The 18866-nt window shown below is 43.7% G+C and overlaps 1 protein-coding gene across 7 annotated transcripts in view; it reads right to left on the bottom strand.

Moving 5' to 3' along the window:
* The window catches only part of veph1 (ventricular zone expressed PH domain-containing 1), a 226132-nt gene that overhangs the window by 41870 nt on the left and 165396 nt on the right, over positions 1–18866 (bottom strand). For all 7 annotated transcript variants that reach the window (XM_048542472.2, XM_048542471.2, XM_048542470.2 and 4 more), the window contains 2 exons: positions 18481–18620; positions 7811–7942 (listed from right to left, as the gene is read on the bottom strand). In XM_048542472.2, coding sequence (XP_048398429.1) covers positions 7811–7942; positions 18481–18620 — 272 coding nt within the window. The remainder of the gene's footprint in view (positions 1–7810; positions 7943–18480; positions 18621–18866) is intronic.

The following is an 18866-nucleotide window of genomic DNA, read 5'->3' as shown; positions in this document are numbered from 1 at the left end:
TCTGGCCGTGACCAGGTGTACCTCTGCTGTGCTCCGTCTGCAGGGGTGCTGAGGACATCAAGCAGCTTGGCGTCCTTCAACGTGCCCGTCAGGAATCTGGACGTGACGTCCAGTTGACTCCCCCCACCCGCTGTCCCCACGCCGGATCTTCCATCTGCATCGATGATGCAGTTGAAGTCTCCGCCTAGGATGTCCGGCCTGGACGTAGCCAGCAGGGGTGGAAGCCGCTGCAGGACGGCCAACCGCTCACTCCGTACCGCTGGGGCGTACACGTTGATCAGCCTCAGGAGACCGTTCCTGTAGGTGACGTCAGCCACTAGGAGGCGCCCCCCCCCCCACAACCTCCTGAACTTGAGAGATGGTGATGCGCCCCCGCAGCAGAATAGCCAGGGCCGAGGAGCGACAGTCGTTACCCCCCGACCAGATCGAAGGCCCACAGGTCCAGGCGCCGGACCATTTCCCGTACCTGCCGAGGTGCGGTATCCCAGACTCCTGCAGAAACAGGAGGTCCGCCTCGATGGTGGTCAGGTAGGCCAACGTGGATACACATCTTGCGGTGGACCTGACACTGCACACATTAATGCTCGCAACTCGTACCCCCATTGTGGGCAGTGACTGCAGTACCCTCCCCAAGTCCAAGGTCCAGCCCCTCCATCTGTCCCTTCATGCCCATTGCCCGGGCTAACTGCTGGACGCTCTCTGGGCTCAGGAAACCGTCTGTGCTGCCTTCCAGGTGGCATCCTCCCGTCAGGGGTGCGGAGGCAGGAGGGTCTGGCTCTGGGTCAGGCTGGGGACACGCTGTTTCCTCCTTCCCGCCTGGAAGTTCCGGGGGGTCCTCCAGTGCCCCAGCGGCACTTGACTGGGTGTCGGAGGGAGCCTCAGGACACCTCCCGTCACCTGGAAGCAGGGTGCTGCTTTCCTTCTCCCTCGCGATCTTTAACTTCTGCTTCAGGTGGGCCCTCTCCGAATCCCCCTCGTCAGAGCAGCTCTTATAGCCCCCCTGTAGCTGCCTCTTCCCGCCTGATGGTTGCGGTTCCTGGGCCCGTTGATGCACCTTCCTCCTCACTTTCTGGACTGTTGTCCACTCCCCTGGGTCGCCTGTCGCCGCCTCCATCGACTCCGGGTTGTCGGCGGGGAGCGGAGCCTGCAGGGGTGCTTTGCTGGCCTCGGGCCCATCCTGCGGGGCTGAGCCCTCCTGCACGGCCTGGCCCTCCTGCACATTAGTGGGGTCCTTGCTGGGCCCTGGTGCCTTCCTCTCCTCCGGGGGGGGCTGGCCCCGCATTGCCCCTGCCGGTGACCTGGGCGTAGGTGGTTCCCCCGCTGCGGGCATGCCCTATAGAGGTGGCCCGCTTCCCCGCAAAGGTTGCAGCTTTTCTCTTGTGGGCAATCCTTTGCAAGGTGTCCCTCCTCCCTGCAGTTCCTGCAGATGGTGGCTTTGCAGTCGGCCGCCACGTGACTTGACCTACCACAAGCATGGCAGACTTTAGGTTGCCCTGCGTAGGTCAGGTAGCCCTTGCTCCCACCGATCGCGTGGATGGTGGGTGTACAATGTTCCCGGCCGCGCCCATCCTCAGCATCACCTTGACCTGCCTCTTACTCGTCCAGATGCCAAAGGGGTCCATGATGTCAGTTAGGCCCCCTTCCACCTTCACGTACCTTCCGAGGAAGGTCAGGACATCAACTGCTGGCACATGCGGGTTGTACATGTGTACAGTCACCATACGGCTCCTCTGCGCTGGCATCACAAACAGCGGTCAATACAGAGAGGGGGCCCTCACCTCCTTTCTCCTTCAAAACCTCCAGGAAGCGCTCGCAAAGCTTGGCACTCCTGAAGGTCACGTCGTTAAAAACCTCCTCCGGGGAAATCCTGCAGGCAGTAAATGTCCACAGCAGCGAACCCACAACAGTCCAACAGGACCCTCTTCACGAAGAAGGTGCGGTCCACAGGCGCACCTTCATCCACCTTCTTTACGGAAACACGGATGGTGTTCCGGACCCCCTGACCTGGGGCACGAGCACTTGCCGCAGCCATCGTTGCAGGTTGGCTGCTCCCCCGAACCAGCGTTAGGCCGAAGCCAGCATTAAGATCCACTGGTCGCAAGGGTGCACAGCCAACCCAACGTCCTCCTTTCACCTCCAAGACAGCACTCTCCTTCTCTCGGTCCACAAGAGAGTGGGTCTTTATTGTGTTCCAGATGTAAGCTGGTTCACTGAGCTTGCCGGTTTGTTCCCAGATGTTTCGTCACCATACTAGGTAACATCATCAGTGAGCCTCCGACGAAGCGATGGTGTTATATCCCGCTTTCTATTTATCTGGTTAGGTTTCCTTGGGTTGGTGATGTCATTTCCTGCGTTGGTGATGTCATTTCCTGTTCTTTTTCTCAGGGGGTGGTAGATTGGCTCCAAATCAATGTGTTTGTTGATGGAGTTCCGGTTGGAATGCCATGCTTTTAGGAATTCTCGTGCGTGTCTCTGTTTGGCTTGTCCTAGGATGGATGTGTTGTCCCAATCAAAGTGGTGTCCTTCCTCATCTGTATGTAAGGATACGAGCGATAGTGGGTGATGTCGTTTTGTGGCTAGTTGATGTTCATGTATTCTGGTGGCTAGCTTTCTGCCAATTTGTCCAATGTAGTGTTTGTCACAGTTCTTGCAAGGTATTTTGTAGATGACGTTCGTTTTGTTTGTTGTCTGTACAGGGTCTTTTAAGTTCATTAGCTGCTGTTTAAGTGTGTTGGTGGGTTTGTGGGCTACCCTGATGCCAAGAGGTTCGAGTAGTCTGGCAGTCATTTCGGAAATGTCTTTGATGTAGGGGAGAGTGGTTATGGTTTCTGAGCCCGTTTTGTCTGTTTGTTTGTGTTTATTGCTGAGGAATCGGCGGACTATGTTCAGAAAACCTAACCAGATAAATAGAAAGCGGGACATAACACCATCGCTTCGTCGGAGGCTCCCTGATGATGTTACCTAGAATGGTGACAAAACGTCTGAAAACGAACCTTCCAGCTCAGCGAGCAAACTCACATCCGTAATAAAATGTTTTCTTTTTGTATTCCTTTGCCTGTTTGTATGTGTATGTATACGTGTGCGTGTGCGTGTGTGTATGTGTCTATATGTGTTTCAGGGTTTGAATACTTACAAGCAAAAACATTTATAACTTTAATATTGAAAACCGTGTGTTAACCAATCCGTGATCTTTGTGGAATAAGTTTTACTTCAGGATAAGTCATGAATTTAGGTGTTTATTAAAGAAACCTGGTTGATGGATTTTTTTTCAGTCTAATATAGGAAGCATATATTGACCATATTGAGAGCTGAATAAAACGATTAATTTTATGCTGTGGCTCGAAATGTTATGACTAGAAAATTCAGTGCATTCTTCCCATCACAGTCATAACATTATGCTCAGTTGTAGATGTTTTGTCATTTAAATTTGATGTAATCAATAAGATTTCAACAGAAAGGAGAACAACAATATAATTAAAACCAACCATGCAGTAGGATGTTTATCATTCTATGAAAATAAATTCCATTACTGGAGCCAAAGTCAGGGAATATGGTAGCGAAGAAAGGACTATTCAATGCCCACCTGGAGAATTGTTGTATCTAAATGCAAGATTCACAGATACCATTTAATTGTCTGGAAATCTGCTATTCTCCTGAATAGGTTTTCAGAGCATTGATACAGAGTGGATTCCAGCAGTATTGCTAATTGGGCTGATAGTCAGCATCTTTGCCTTACAGGAATTAAGAAGTATTGTGTAACCTAATGTGATGTAAGTCATGACCAGTTTATGAAAATCAAATGCCTTCTTTATCTTATCGCGAGTGAGTCAGTTGGTGAAACATAAAGTAGAATAACCCAAGTAATCCAGAGGACAGCCAGGCATGTCAATGATGAGACAGAGAAATAGAGCAGGCTGAGTAAACAAATTGCACCAATGGTATTCTGGATCATTGATTCACACAGAATATTCCATCGCTTAGAAACTGCCAGCTAGGCAGTAACTGAGTGTATTAAAATATAAAGCTGAGTCAGTTTGTTACTTTTCTGTAAACAAAGAACCGTAGACATCTGAAAGAAACAGAAACAGTTCAGTAGGTCCGGCAACATCTGCGAAGAGGAAAGAGAGTTAATGTTTTGAGTCCAGTTACCCTTCTTCAAAAAGACCTTCTTCTTCAAAGTTCTGAAGAAGAGTCACCAGACTTGAAGCATTAACTCTGTTTGGAAAGCTCACTAGGATGATTCCTGGTCTGGAGGAGTTGTCTTATGAGCAAACATGTCAGGACTCTACTGTGTGGGTTCTAGTTTGTGATCAGTAATTTGCTTATTTTTATGTGGTTTGAATCATCTCCAGATCCCTGGTTCTAAGTGAACTTATTTAGCAAATGTGAAATGAAGAAGGAAGTAAACAGGTGTTTCAGGGGCAAAAGAATCTCTGTGCTTATTAAATGCAAAAGGTGAGTCTATTACATGAAATTAAAAAAAACAGTGAAATTGGCACTATCAGTTATACAGAGGATAGTACTTACATTCACTATTAAATTAAACAAAGATTAAATACTATTGGAAGCTAAATACTAGTTTTAATCACAGATGCTTCAATGAGACTTCCTAATCTCGGAGCTCCCTGGACTGTCATCAGCCAGCTTCCCCTCCCTGCTAGCTAGGTTGGATACGTTGGTGTCCCGAGAATATCAGCTCACCAGTGAGGATAAATGCATTTTGAAATACAGCTGGCCATTTCTGCTTGCCATAGCCAGTGCTTTGACAAAGATGTTGGATGGTGTAGGCCTTCTGTCTGGGTTGTGTCCGCTGATGTGGTAGAACGTGTTTTAGATTTATCAGGTGAATAGTTGGTTTCCCTTACAGTGTGGTGGTTTTGTGAGCTGGGTTTTCACCTAAGGATGTGTATGAGGCCTTGTCAGTTGGGTTGGTGGTTTTCAGAGGCCATTGGTCATCAGATCGCTGGTCGTGGTCAGTTGCCATTGGTTCCCCTGGTACAGAACAGGCTTGTGCTGGTAGGTTTCTGTGAGATAGCTGTGCAGATAGTCCTCGGGAGAGTAGTTATCTGGGATCCTTCTTCTGGAGATGGCTGTGGGGATGCTCTCAGGATGGTAGTTCTTTCGGAACCCTCTCCTCAGGGTAGCTGCATGGATAGTTCCCAGGGCAGATCGTTCTCTTGGATCCCTCTCTCGGAGGTAGCTGTGGGGATAGCTCTCCTGGGTGGTTGGGGCCTGCAATTATACTATTTGCGGGTCTTTTATCTCTGTGGTAAATTTGCTCTTGCCATTGTGTTACTGCTGTTCCCTTTGAGGCAATTGGCTTCCTGACAGTTAAGAGTATGTGTGACTGTGCTTTGGTTGAGGTTGAATGCCGGATATCTCTCTAAATGAATACTGATTGAAGTTGTATGTCTTGGTATCTGTATAGGTTCCATCATGTCTGGGTTGGAGTAGCCCAAAGGGTAAAAGTTAGTTTCAGTCTAGAGATAGTAAGAACTGCAGATGCTGGAGTCAGAGCCAACACAGTTATCACAGTGGAGCTGGAGGAACACGGCAGGCCAGGCAGCATCAGAGGAGCAGGAAGGATAGCCTGGGTCCTGACCCGAAACATCAACTTTTGTGCTCCTCTGATGATGGCTGGCCTGATGTGTTCCTCCAGCTCTACACTGTATTACCTCTTAGTTTCAGCCCAGAGTGTTGGACTGGTTAATTGTTCCTTTAGAGTGAAGGTGTGAATTGGACTTTTGGGCTGAACAATGCTTCCAAGCAGTGATCTCTGTGTAATTTTCCCAGAGGGGAGCCCAGCTGCCTTTTTAAAAAACTTTTAAAAGTTGTTTACAAAGTCCAGGATTTTGGTCTAGTATTTCAGAATATGGAGATCTTTGCTCAATCCGACACTATTCACTGGAGTTTAGAAGAATGAGATGTGGTCTTATTTAAACATGTAGAATTCTTGTGAGGCTTGACAGGGTAAATGCTGAGGGGATGTTTCATCCCATAGGATAGTCTCAGACCAGTAGATCTAGTTTCAGAATAAAGCGGCACCAATTTAAGACTGAGATGCAGAGGAATTTCTCAACTTAAAGGCTTGATAGTCTTTGGAACTGATTCCCACAGAGATCTGTGGAGGCAGAGTCCTTGTGTATATTTAACGCTAGGGTAGATAGATTCTTGATCAGTGGGGGAATCAAGGGTTATGAGGAAAATGCAGGAAAGTGGACATGACGAATGTTGGATAAGCCATGATCCTATTGAATGGCAAAGCGGAATTCAAAATGCCGAATGGCCTACTTCTGTTCCTATTTCTTTTGATCTTAATGTGGAAAAGCAGAATTATACTTTGTCATTTTTTTAGACCTGCTCAACCTCCCCAAATATCAGTCAATGAAAAGAGTCCAGGGCTTTGGCACTGAAGCTGGATTTGCAAGAAGACAAGAGTTAGGAGCAGGAATAGACCAGAGAGCCCTTTGAGCCTGCTCGGCCATTCAATGCTATTATGGTCTTGGGCTTCAGCTTTACATCCTCTTTTCATCCTGCTCCCCATATCCCTTCATTCTGCAAAACCTCAGATTTGTCTACCGTGGCCTTAAACATATCAATAGTTGAGCATCCACAACATTATAGGATGGAGAATTCTAAGCAATTGCTAACTTTCAAGTTCCTAAATGAGCATAACCAAGTCTCTCTGAATGTCAACATTTATATGCCTCATATCTTTATAAGATATTCTGCTTTTCTAATCTTCTTACCAATGTGTGTAATCTCACACTCTCCTGTATTATACTCTGCCATCTTGCTGCCCACTCACTTAAACTGTGTCGATATCTCCTTGCAGACTCTATGTCCTCCTCATTATGTATCGCCAGTACAGCTAGATCCTTCAGCTTTACCTCACAATTAAACTCTGTGATGGGTCAGACTGAACAAAATTGGTTTAATCTTTCCAAGTGATTTACCCAAGCTGGAGAACAATACGAATTATAAGTTTTTGCCTGGCCGGTCCCTGTCCACATCAATCCCAAAAAGTTTTGTCTGCTGTGAAATTAAAATTCAGAACAAATACTCTCTCAGAATGAAAATGAATAATATTTGGAATGGACGGTATTCTTTTATATAAAAACTCACACTGAGGAAATTGAGGAACTTTTTTGTTTATGGAAAATCATCTTTCTTGAAGATTACTGCAGGGTATCTCCTACTGGGGATCTTTCCACCATTGTCTATAATTTGTGGAAAACTGGCAGAAATCTTTCAAACATCATGCCAACCAATTGGTAGAATACACAAAGAATTCCCCAGTTTATACAATGAAACTTATGTAAATAGCACCAAATGTTTTAATTCCTAGGCTGACAGTAGAGAATGGTATGGCAGAGTAAAAAGGCAAAGGTAAAGTCACCATTGTCTTAGAGGACCATAGGGCTGCTCTCTCATTAGACAGAGAAGTCAGGTGGTGACTTAACCTGAGGGTCATCATACCCTTAGATAAAAGAAGAGATTGGGAAGGAGAATCCTTTATGGTAACCTCAGCCTGGGGTCGGGGGTCGGGGGGCGGGGGGGGGGGTGCGGAATTGAACCCATATTGTTGGTATCATTCTGCAACACAAACCAACCATCCAGTCAAGTGAGCTAACCAGATGGCAGAGTATCTTCGACTGTGTGTCCAGTTTTGTAACATTTGTGCTGCTGATTAATCAATTAGGAAGAATTCAGAATTAAACAAAATTCCATATCATATTTATTCTTTAAAATGTAGAAGTATACTACCATTATTTAAAAGTTTGAAATCATATTGTATGTTAATATTCACCTTTTTATAATGAATTGTCTGAATCATTGCAGTTTCAAAGCTGTGTGTGCCCTTCAGCTGTGTCTTCTCCCAAAGTGCTTTAAGAATTTGTACTGATTCGTCCTGGGAGGACAAAGGATTTGCTGAACAGCTCTGCAATGGATAAGAAATCACAGACATTGAACAATGATTTTGGAGGCTCACCCATTCAAAACCTTAATCAATTTTAGACAGATATGCTTGATTCTTGTTAAAATGATTATAGTCAGTTTTATGCAAATAAATGGGAAAATAACGTAAGTTTTCTTGTAGTAAATATTGTTCAAGGCTTGTAAAAATTATATCTGTTACTGGCAGAAGAAAATCCTCACCAAAAAAAAAATCACTGTTCATTGCCATTAGTCTGGGCAGAGTCTGTCACTTATAATTACTTATGGAAATGGGTATAGAGTCAAAATAAATGTTCAGATAAATAATTTGGAAATTTCAAATTGCCATTTGAATTACTTTGCTTCTTCTAAATTGAGTCTGCAAAGAAGTGAGAGTTCAAGAAATGAAAGTGAATAGAGCAAAATATGGAATAAAAAGCAGGAAGGAGAGTAATGTATGTTTAAGGACAACAGTATTCCAGTCACAAATGGCAACTGTATTATGTTCAAATGTTATGGATTGATGGGAAAAGAAAACAAAAAGCATAAAACTTTTTTTTCGAAGTTTGTCACATTGTCACCCTAGTTTTAGACTTAAGTCACTTTGAATTGGTTGAACCAAATGGTTGGTAATGAATTAATGCTTAAACAGAAAAGGTTAGGCTTTTGCCATGTTTTGATGGGAAAGGTGCCAGTGTAATACTTCCATATGTAATTATATTCATTTTAATGATTTACTTGCACAACCTGCTGCTTCTATAGCACAGGAGGTGGCCCTTTGGCCCATTGTGTTCACTCCAGTCAATACAACCCCTTAACCATTCTAATCCCATTTTCCAGCACTTGGCTCATAGTCTTCAATATCTGGGCATTGCAAGTGCACAATTAAATACTTCTTAAACATTATGAGGGTTTCTGCCTCTACCATCCTTACAGGCACTGAGTTGCAGATTTCCACCACCCTTTGGGTGAAAATGATTTTCCTTACATCTTCTCTAAATCTCTTGGCCCTTACTTAAAGCTATGTCCGTTGGTCATTGATCCCTCTATTAAGGGGAATGATTTCTTCCCTGTCTAGCCTGTTTGTGCCCCTCAAAATTTTGTACATCTTAATCATGTCCTCTCTCAATCTGCTGTGCTCAACAGAAAACAACCCCAGTTCATCCAATCTCATTCCATAACCGAAACTCTCCAGCTATGGTCTAAGCAGTCTTATACAGTTCCAGTATAACATCCCTGTTCTTAAACTCTATGCCTTCAATAATAAAGGCAAGCATACCGAATGCTTTCCTAACTATTTTGTCCAACTTTCCTTATAACTTAAATGGCCAGTGTACATGCACATTAAGGTACCTCGGATCCCTGGTACTTCCTATTATCCTACCATTCATCATGTATTCCGTTGCCTTGTTTGTCCTGCCCAAGTGTATCACCTCATATTTATCCAAATTGAATTCCATGTGCCACTGATCAGCCCATTTGACCAGCCCATCTACATTCTCTTGTAGTCTGAGGCTATCTTTCTTGTCATTTCTCACCCCGCAAATTTTGTATCATCAATGAATCTACTGATCAACCCTCCAAAATTCAGTCTAAATCGTCTACATAAACTACAAACTGTAGGAACACCAATACTGACCTTTGTGGGATCCCACTTCTAACAGAATTCCAGTTGGAAAAACATCCCTTAAGCATCACTCTCTGCTTCCTGTCACTCAGCCAATTGTGATTCCAATTTGCCAAATTTCCTTGGATCCCATGAACTCCTACTTTTGCTCTCAGTCTTCCCTGTGGGATCTTATCAAAAGCCTTGCTAAAGTCCAAACAAACTACATCGGAAGCATTGCCCTCATCTACCCACCTCATCACCTCTTCAAAAGTTTAAATCAAGTTGGTCAGACACAGTGTCTCCTTGACAAAATCATACTTACAGTTCTCAATTAATCCCACCTTCTCCAGATGCAGATCAAGTCTGTACTTCAGGATTTCTTCCGATCATTTCCCCATCACAAGGTTACACTGACTGGCTGAGAAATTTGTGGTTTATCTCTTTTTCTTTACCCTTCTTAAATAACAATACCAGATTGGCTGCCCTCCTGTCCTCTGACACCTTTCCTGTGGCCAGAGAAGAATTGAAAATTTTTGCAAGCGCCTCTAATACTACTTCCCTTGCCTCGCTCAACAGCCTGGGTTACATTTCAGATGCACCTGGAAATTTATCTACTTTTAAGCCTGCCAGACCCCTCCGAACGTCCATTAATTGTATTCCAGATCTTCTCTCTGATTTCTATACCTAAATTGTCCCTCTCAGTAGTGAATAACTACTCAAAGTATTCATTTAGAACCCTACCTATATCCTCTGGTTCCATGCACAAATTACCACTGTGGACATAAATGAGCATTACTCTTTCCCACATTATCCTTTTACCCTAAATATACCTGTAAGACAAGTTGGGAAAAGCACGGTTTCATAAGAACAACAGCATTATTACATATAATGACAAAGTACATTATTTAGCTGTCAAAGAGCATCTGTACTAAAGAAAGCCTTCTGCTTCAAGGCACAAGGACTAGTTGCCATTTGTGGCAATGACTTTAGGTCCATGGAGAATTAAGTGTATAGATTGACTTCTAAATTCTTGGGTCTGAGTCAGAAGAGAATGGAGTCACATGAAGCGAATGCCAGGTTGAATAATACATTGCAGAAGTACAGTGTAATATATGTAAGCCTTCTTACTAAAATACCCACAAGGTCTTAACATAAAATGGTGTCTTAGTAAATGGAAGTATAGGTCAAATCAAATGTAACGTGTGAGAACACCTTTTATTCTGGTCCTCAACCTGCAGTTGAGAGATTAGGATGATGAAATGACTGTCCTTCTCGTGTTTACAACTGCGATAGTTAAAGTTATTTTCTCATGTTACTCTTTTCATACATATGCACTGAAGTGCCAAGATGTTTTCTGTAAGTGGTACAATTTCTATCAACCCACAATTGCCAGCCTTTCTCTTACTGAAATACAGTAACAGATTTTCAAATAGATTATTTAACGTGAGAAGTTAGTCTGGAATCAGTTTGACTATAATTAATCATGTAACAAATATGACGTGGCATGACAATCAGAAAAAGTGCACACAAATTTTATTTCTAATGCATAACTAGCAAATTTCCCATTGCACTGTTCATCATAAGCAAGAAATAATTGTGTTTTAAAAGGGCAGGAATATTATAGCATCAAAAACTATATAGAACAGTTCTGTTAAAGTGTAAATATATATTTATTTAGAGGCAAACAGTCCAGTAGTACTGTCCTTGAGCTAATAATTCAGGCTAATGTTCTGAGAACTTGAGTTTGAATCAGTATGGAAAACGGTGAAATGTGAAACCACTAAAAAAAGGAAAAAAAACCTAATGTAATGACAATTGTTGGAAAAACCTATCGGGTTCACTTGTAACTTTTTAATCTTACCTGATTGACCCAAAGCAATGTGCTTGATTCTTAATTGCCCTCTATGCAATTAGGGATGGTCAATTGTTTCAGATCTAACCAGTGATGTCCAGATCCCATATGCAAATTTTTTAAAAATGTATCATTTAATCTCACGAAATTAGCAATGTTAAGTAAACATTTGTTGAGTTCAGATTTGAGGCACTTGAAAGATAGCAAACATTGTGACTCTGATATTTTGTGTTTCTGGAGAGTTCCTTGCAGTGCAGTATGTTGGTATGCTGGCACAGGTAAAAGGTCATCATTTGCTAGTTATTATAGGGAGCAACATTTAAAGCAGAGAAACAGTGAGGGTGACTGACTGAATTATGCTGTGTACACAAAACAGGCTACTTCAGTAAGAACACAGACAAAAACTACTTGCCTTGTTGCAATTAAGCATAAGGCTGGATAAAGTTAATTACAGATGAGTTGGAATACTAAGATTACATGGAATTTAAATCATTTAACTATAACAATATTTAGGATAAAGAAATACCATGGCTATAGGATCTGGGCCTGATAATAATAACTAACAGAAGCAAGAGTTCATATGGAAACAGATCGCGTAAGGAGTGGCATTTTCAAAAAATATCACATGACGATAAAGGACCTGCAAGTTAGAACTAGTTAATTATCAATTACAACAAAACTGAGATCTGATTAAAAGTTAAGAATATGATAGGTATGATAAACGAGCCTGAACATGTAGCTCCAGGCTAGGGCAACTGGTCTAATCAGGTTTAACCAAATGAGGAAATCGAACATATATGAACAGCTGATATAATGTAAGAACGGAACTCCAGAGGCAAGGTCAGAGGGACTATCTTTGACATCAAGGCAGCACTTGACCAAGCATAGCTTCAACGTGTGCAAACATAACTGGAGTCGATGGGAGTCAGGAGTTAAACTCTGCTTGCTGGAACCGTATGCAAAGAAAGGAGGTTATGATAAATGGAGGTCAATCATCGGAGACTTGGGATATCACTGCACGTACTCTTCAGCACAGTGCCCTTTAGGCCCAACTGTCTTCGGTTGCTGCATCGTTGACCCATCCTTCAATACAAGGCCAAACGACTGGTTATTTGATGATGACTGCATTATATTCAGCCCCACTCATGACTCTTTAGACACCAAAGATTTCTGTGTCAACATGTAGCAAGACCTGAACAACATCCAAGCATGGGCTTATAAGTGGGAAGTAGCATTTGTGCCACAAAAGCGTTAGTGGATAACCATCTCAAATAATAGAAAATCTATTCATGACCCCTTCACATTCAATGACATTACCATTGTTGAATCCTCCCCTATCAACTTCATGGGGGTCATCATTGATGAGAAGTGGACCAGCTTTCAAATGTCTGAAGCTGCAAGAGCAGGTCAGGGGATAGAATGTGGTGACTAACTCACCTCCAGTCTACTCAGTACATGTCCACCATTGCAAGGCCCAGGTTGGGAGTATCATGGAATACTCTCCATTTGTCTGGATGTGTACAGCCACAACAATACTCAAGAAACTCCACATTATAAGTTTGATTGACACTCCATCCACTACTGGCACAGTAGCAGTAGTGTGTACCATCAGAAGATGCACTGCAGCAGCTCACCAAGGCACCTTCCAATTTCTATTATCTGGAAGGAAAAAGGACAACAGGTGCATAGGAACATCGCTACCTGCTAGATTCCCTCCAAGTTACACACTATCCTAATTTGGAATTTTATTCCTGTTTCTTCACTGTTGCTAGATGACAATCCTGGAACACTCCCGCAACAGAATTGTAGGTGTTCTTCCATCCCAAGAAATAAAGGTGTTCAGGAAGATTGCACACCAGCACCTTTGCCTGGGAAGTTAAGAAGGGGCAAAAAATGCTAGCCAGTGACACTCATGTACCATAAACAAATTTTAAAAAAATAGTTAAACTAATGAAAAGTAAGTATTCATTACAGCCAATTTTGGAATTGTGGCTTTTCAAATCTATATAGTTCCTTTGTTATATTATTATTTTAATTACAAAGAGCTAATAACTAATTGTTAAGTAAATATCTCAGCAACCACTGATATTCACAGCTGCACAACAGCCATGTGCTGAGTAAGAATACATTCATCCACCAGTCACACATAGCAACAAAAAAAATGCACTTTTGACTCAAAATGCTGCAGAGGCATCAAGTATGAATATATCTAACATTTGGGAAGCTAAAAAAACAGATCCCTTCTGCGCATTTGTTGTCAGGAATTGAGGTATATCATGGAAGTGGAGAACTGTTTTGCAATACACTCTGGATGAACTTCATACTACCTGGAAATTGTATGTAGCTTGAGGAATTTGGGGAAAACAGAAGATGAGAAAATTACATTGGACCACCTGGAATTGCAGCATAGAAAGAGCAGGGTGGTGTTTATCTTCCACAGCAGCCTCCTTTCATTCTCTCTGAATTTTTGAAGTTTCTTTCCCCATCACGTACTGATCTTTCATTCCTTACAGCCATCTTCTTTCCCCAACCTACAACTCCACATACCAACGTCCAAACATTTTGGGTCAGGACCCTTGATCAGTCTCTCCTGCTCCTTTGACGCTGCCTGACCTGCTGTGTTCCTCCAGCTCCACACAAGTTTATTCAGCTTGGTTCCACAAGTTTTATTTTAATATCATCTTTGCAGATCCTTTGTATGTTTTCTTTGGTGACTCCATTTCAATATGCAAATTTAATATGCAAAAGACCAGTCAAGATGGCAGCAGGGTTAGTCGTTCCATTCAGAGCACCACTTGGCTCGCCATTTCTCTTTCTCTTTCTTTCTGTGTCGTTCCTTTCTTCCCTCTCCGTCTGAAGTAATTCTACTCCCCCTACCCCTTTCAACTACCTACCTAAGGAGGCGGGAAGGAGCTGGGTTGCGACTGGGAACTGTGTGTGGAAGCTGAAAGCACGGATTGTGTCCTGCAGCGACAACGGATTGAGCATGGGGTAGAGCAATGGCGGCAGACTAAGAGTGGGCCGATGAGGCAGTGGCGGCAAGAGCAAGCTGGTGAGGCAGCCCAAACAGAGATGCTGGTGGAGACATAGCGAGGGCCGGAATGCTGACAGCGGGACTCTGGCGGAGGCATGGCGAGAGCTGCAAAGTCTGGAGTGGGACTGTGGCAGTGGAAAGCAAAGTTAGACTCTTTTAAAGTATCTTGTTTTTTCTTCTTATTCGAAGTTAGTGTGAATGGCGTCATGTATGTATGGTGAAGGTACACACTTTTCACTGCTTTTTACATCGAATACACGTGATAACAAATGATTCAATTCAATTCAAATAATTAATTTTATCCTATCACACTTCTGCTTGCTGTCTTGTGGATGGTGAATCTGCAAGTGTTGAAGCAGCAATTTGATGCTGAATCATTCCCATCCACATATATATGTAGATTGTGTAATCCAATGACTGTGTAATATTACTTCCCATTTTTGTTTTTAACTAATCCAAGTAACTAAACTCAAACCTCAACTCTTTTTGTTCCTCTCTTTTATAGTCAACATACATTTTCTTATAAAACTTTACCCCTGTTTCAATATGTTCTGCTGTTAGGTCATGAGTCTACAATTTGGTAACTTATCAAAGGCTGTATGAAAATCCAAACACATTACACTTAGTGCACACTATCAACTATTTGTTCTGTTACTACTAAAGAAATATAGCAAAGTTAAATCAAAATAACTGATTTTATGAGATCGTAAGAACAACAGATGGTGGTGTCAGAGATAACACGGTGTGGGGAGAGAGGAATACAGCAGGCCAGGCAGCATCAGAGGAGCAGAAAAACTGATGCTTTGGGTCAGAATCCTTCAGAAATGGGAGGGGGGAGATCGAGCTCAGAAATAAATAGAGGGAGGAGGGTTGGGGCTGGGGAAGGTAGGTTGGATGGTGATAGGTGAATGCAGATAGGCAGTGGTAGGGATTGGTCAGTGAGATGGGAGGAGCAGAAAGGTGGGAGAGAAGACAGACAGGTCAAGGAGGCAGGGATGAGGGGGAGGGTTAGACATGGGAGGAGGCAGGATTGAGGAGATTTCAAAACTATCAAAGTCCACATTGAGACCATTGGGTTGTAGGCCCCCAATGCAGAATATGAGGTGCCGCTCCTCCAGTTTCCGGGTGGTGTCAATGTGACACTGGAGGAAGCCCAGGATGGACATGTCACCCTGGGATGGGGAGTTGAAGTGGTTCTAGACTGGAAGGTGTTGCCGTTTGTCATGAACGGAGCGCAGGTGCTGCACAAAGTGGTCTCCGAGCCTCTGCTTGGTCTCCCTGATGTAGAGGAGGCCACTCGGAAGCAGCGGATGCAGTACAGCACATTAGCAGATGTGCAGGTGAACAGGTGAACATCTGAAGATCTGAAGCGAATGAAGGCGTCGCAGAGAGAGCGGTCCCTCCGGAAGGCAGATAGGGTTGGGGAAGGAAATATATCCTTGGTTGAGGGGTCAGATTACAGGTGGTGTAAAATGATATGTTGAATCCGGAGGTTAATGGGGTGAGACATGAGGGCAATGGGGATTGTGTCTTTGCTTTTTTTGTGGGAGGGTTTGTGAGAGTAGAGAAGCTGGTAATGCTAGAGATCCAGCTGAGAGCATTTTCGACCACTGAAGGGGTGAAATTGAGGTCCTTGAAATAAGAGGACATCTGGGATGTTCTGGAGTGGCATGACCCATTGAGGGAGCAGATGCAGTGAAGGCAGAGGAATTAGGAGTAGGGTATCACATTCTTGCATGAAGATGATCCATCTCTGATACCTCTCTCTCCTTCCTGGACCTCTCTGTCTTAACATCTCTGGTGAACGCCTCAAAACTGATATCTATTTCATGCCCACTGATTCCCACAGCTACCTCGACTACACCTCCTCTCACTCACCTTCCTGAATTCTCTGCCATCTGCAATTTGACCCTACAACAAAGGATATATTTCCCTCCCCACCCCTATTTGCTTTCTGTAGGGACCACTCTCTCTGCAATTCCGTCATCTGCTTCACACTCCCAACTAGCCACACCACCCATGGCACCTTTTCCTGCAACCACAAGAAGTGCTACCCCTTCCCCCACACCTTCCTCCTCACCTCCATCCAAGGATCCAAAAAAAAATCCACATCAGACAGATGTTCACCTGCACATCTGCTAATGTGCTGTACTGCATCCGCTGCTCCCAATGTGGCCTCCTCTACATTGGAGAGACTAAGCAGAGGCTTGGAGACCACTTTGTATAACACCTGCGCTCTGTTCATGACAAATGACAACACCTTCCAGTCAAGAACCACTTCACCTCCCCCTCCCACTCCCTGGGCAACATGTCCATCCTGGGCTTCCTCCAGCGTCATAATGATGCGACCTGGAAACTGGAGGAGCAGCACCTGACATTCTGCCTTGGGAGCCTATAACCTCAATGTGGACTTTAATAGCTTCAAAATCTCCTTGCCCTCTGCCTCATCCCATAACGAACCCTCCCTCTCATCCCTGCCTCCTTGACCTGTCCATCTTCTCTCCCACCTATCTGCTCCTCCCACCTCATTGACCAATCCCCACCACTGCCGACATCCCACCTACCTTCCCCAGTCCCACCCCTCCCCTCTCTATTTATTTCAGAGCTCCCTTCCCCCTCTTCCATTTTTGATGAAGGGTCCCAACCCGAAATGGCAACTTTCCTGCTCCTCTGATGCTGCCTGGCTGGCTGTATTCCTTCAGCTCCACACTGTGCTATCTCCTATTTTGGACGTTGCACAGACTAGACCCTTCTGCTGAGGTGATTGTTCCCTCGATCCCTTCTCGGAGAGAAACTAAACTTGCTTCTAAACTAACCGTCATGTATTCTGAAAGAAATTTTAAAAAAGCAAAAAATTGCTCAATCCTAGGTTTTTAACAAAACCAATTAGAGGGATTGAGTTTCGGAGCCATAAGGTCATGTTGCAGCTGTACAAAACTCTGGTGCCACACTTGGAGTATTATGTACAGCTCTGGTAGCTGCATTATAGGAAGGATGTGGAAGCATTGGAAAGGCTGCAGAGGAGATTTACCAGGATGTTGCCTGGTATGGAGAGAAGGTCTTATGAGGAAAGGCTGAGGGACTTGAGGCTGTTTTTGTTAGAGAGAAGAAGGTTAAGAGGCGACTTAATAGAGACATACAAGATGATCAGAGGATTAGATAGGGTGGACAGTGAGAGCCTTTTTCCTCGGATGGTGATGGCTAGCACAAAGGGACATAGCTTTAATTTGAAGGGTGATAGAAATAGGACAGAAGCCAGAGGTAGGTTCTTTACTCAGAGAGTAGTAAGAGCGTGGAATGCCCTGCCTGCAACAGTATCAGACTTGCCAACTTTAAGGGCATTTAAATGGTCATTGGATAAACATATGGATGATAATGGAATAGTGTAGGTTAGATGGGCTTCAGATTGGTTTCACAGGTTGGTGCAACATCCAGGGCTGAAGGGCCTGTACTGCGCTGTAATGTTTTTTTAGATTAGATTCCCTACAGTATGGAAACAAGCCCTTCAGTCCAACAAGTCCATACCGCCCCTTGGAGCATCCCACCCCGACCCATTCCCCTATAAACCACACACCCCTGAACACTATGGGCAATTTAGCATGGCCAGTCCACCTAGCCTGCACATCTCTGGACTGTAGGAGGAAACCGGAGAACCTGGAGTAAACCCAAGCAAACACGGGGAGAATGTGCAAACTCCACACAGACAGTTGCCCGAGGCTGGAATCGAGCCCGGGTCCCTGGCGCTGTGAGGCTGAAGTACTAACCACTGAGCCACCGTGCCGCCCAACTTTCTATGCCCTATGTTCTATGTTTACCATACCTGTATAAATGCAATAATATAAACATTTTTCCATTAACACCACACTTACCTGCTTTCTGACGAATTATTAATCTAGTCATGCTTTGGAAGAACTCTGATTTTTTTTATTAAAAGGGAAAGCCCTTCATACTAGCAACCTGCGCCCATCTGTCTCTATTTTGACATAAAATTCTAAAAATTGATATATAAATTATACACATTTTGTTACACTTAAAAATGGCTCTCACCTGTTGGAATAGGAACATAATGTAGATCCAGAGCTGGGGCTGTTCACTATTGAGGGTAAAACTGGATTTGCTGTATAGGCAGTAAAACCCTTTATGTGGGCAACTGAAGAGCAATTTAGCTACACACCTCCGAACGGAATCTAGGTAGAAACCATAAGACGTTGAGTATGTTGGTGAGCAGAAAATCATTAGAGTGCCACAAAATAAATAAGATTCAGGGAATTATGGTATTTAGAATGCAACTGAAATGGTGGCATTGTCTTGAATTACACTGAAGGAAAGTAACTTTTTTAATAATGTTACCAGGCAGCCTCATTATTTATTCTGAGGAAGGGTCACCTGAGCAAAAATATTAACTTTACTTTTTCCTTCACATATGCTGCCAG

The sequence above is a fragment of the Stegostoma tigrinum genome, chromosome 14 (assembly GCF_030684315.1).
Source record: "Stegostoma tigrinum isolate sSteTig4 chromosome 14, sSteTig4.hap1, whole genome shotgun sequence".
Classification (NCBI taxonomy): domain Eukaryota; kingdom Metazoa; phylum Chordata; class Chondrichthyes; order Orectolobiformes; family Stegostomatidae; genus Stegostoma; species Stegostoma tigrinum.
The sequence above is the reverse complement of the archived record's forward strand: the minus strand, read 5'-3'. Positions and strand labels throughout refer to the sequence as shown.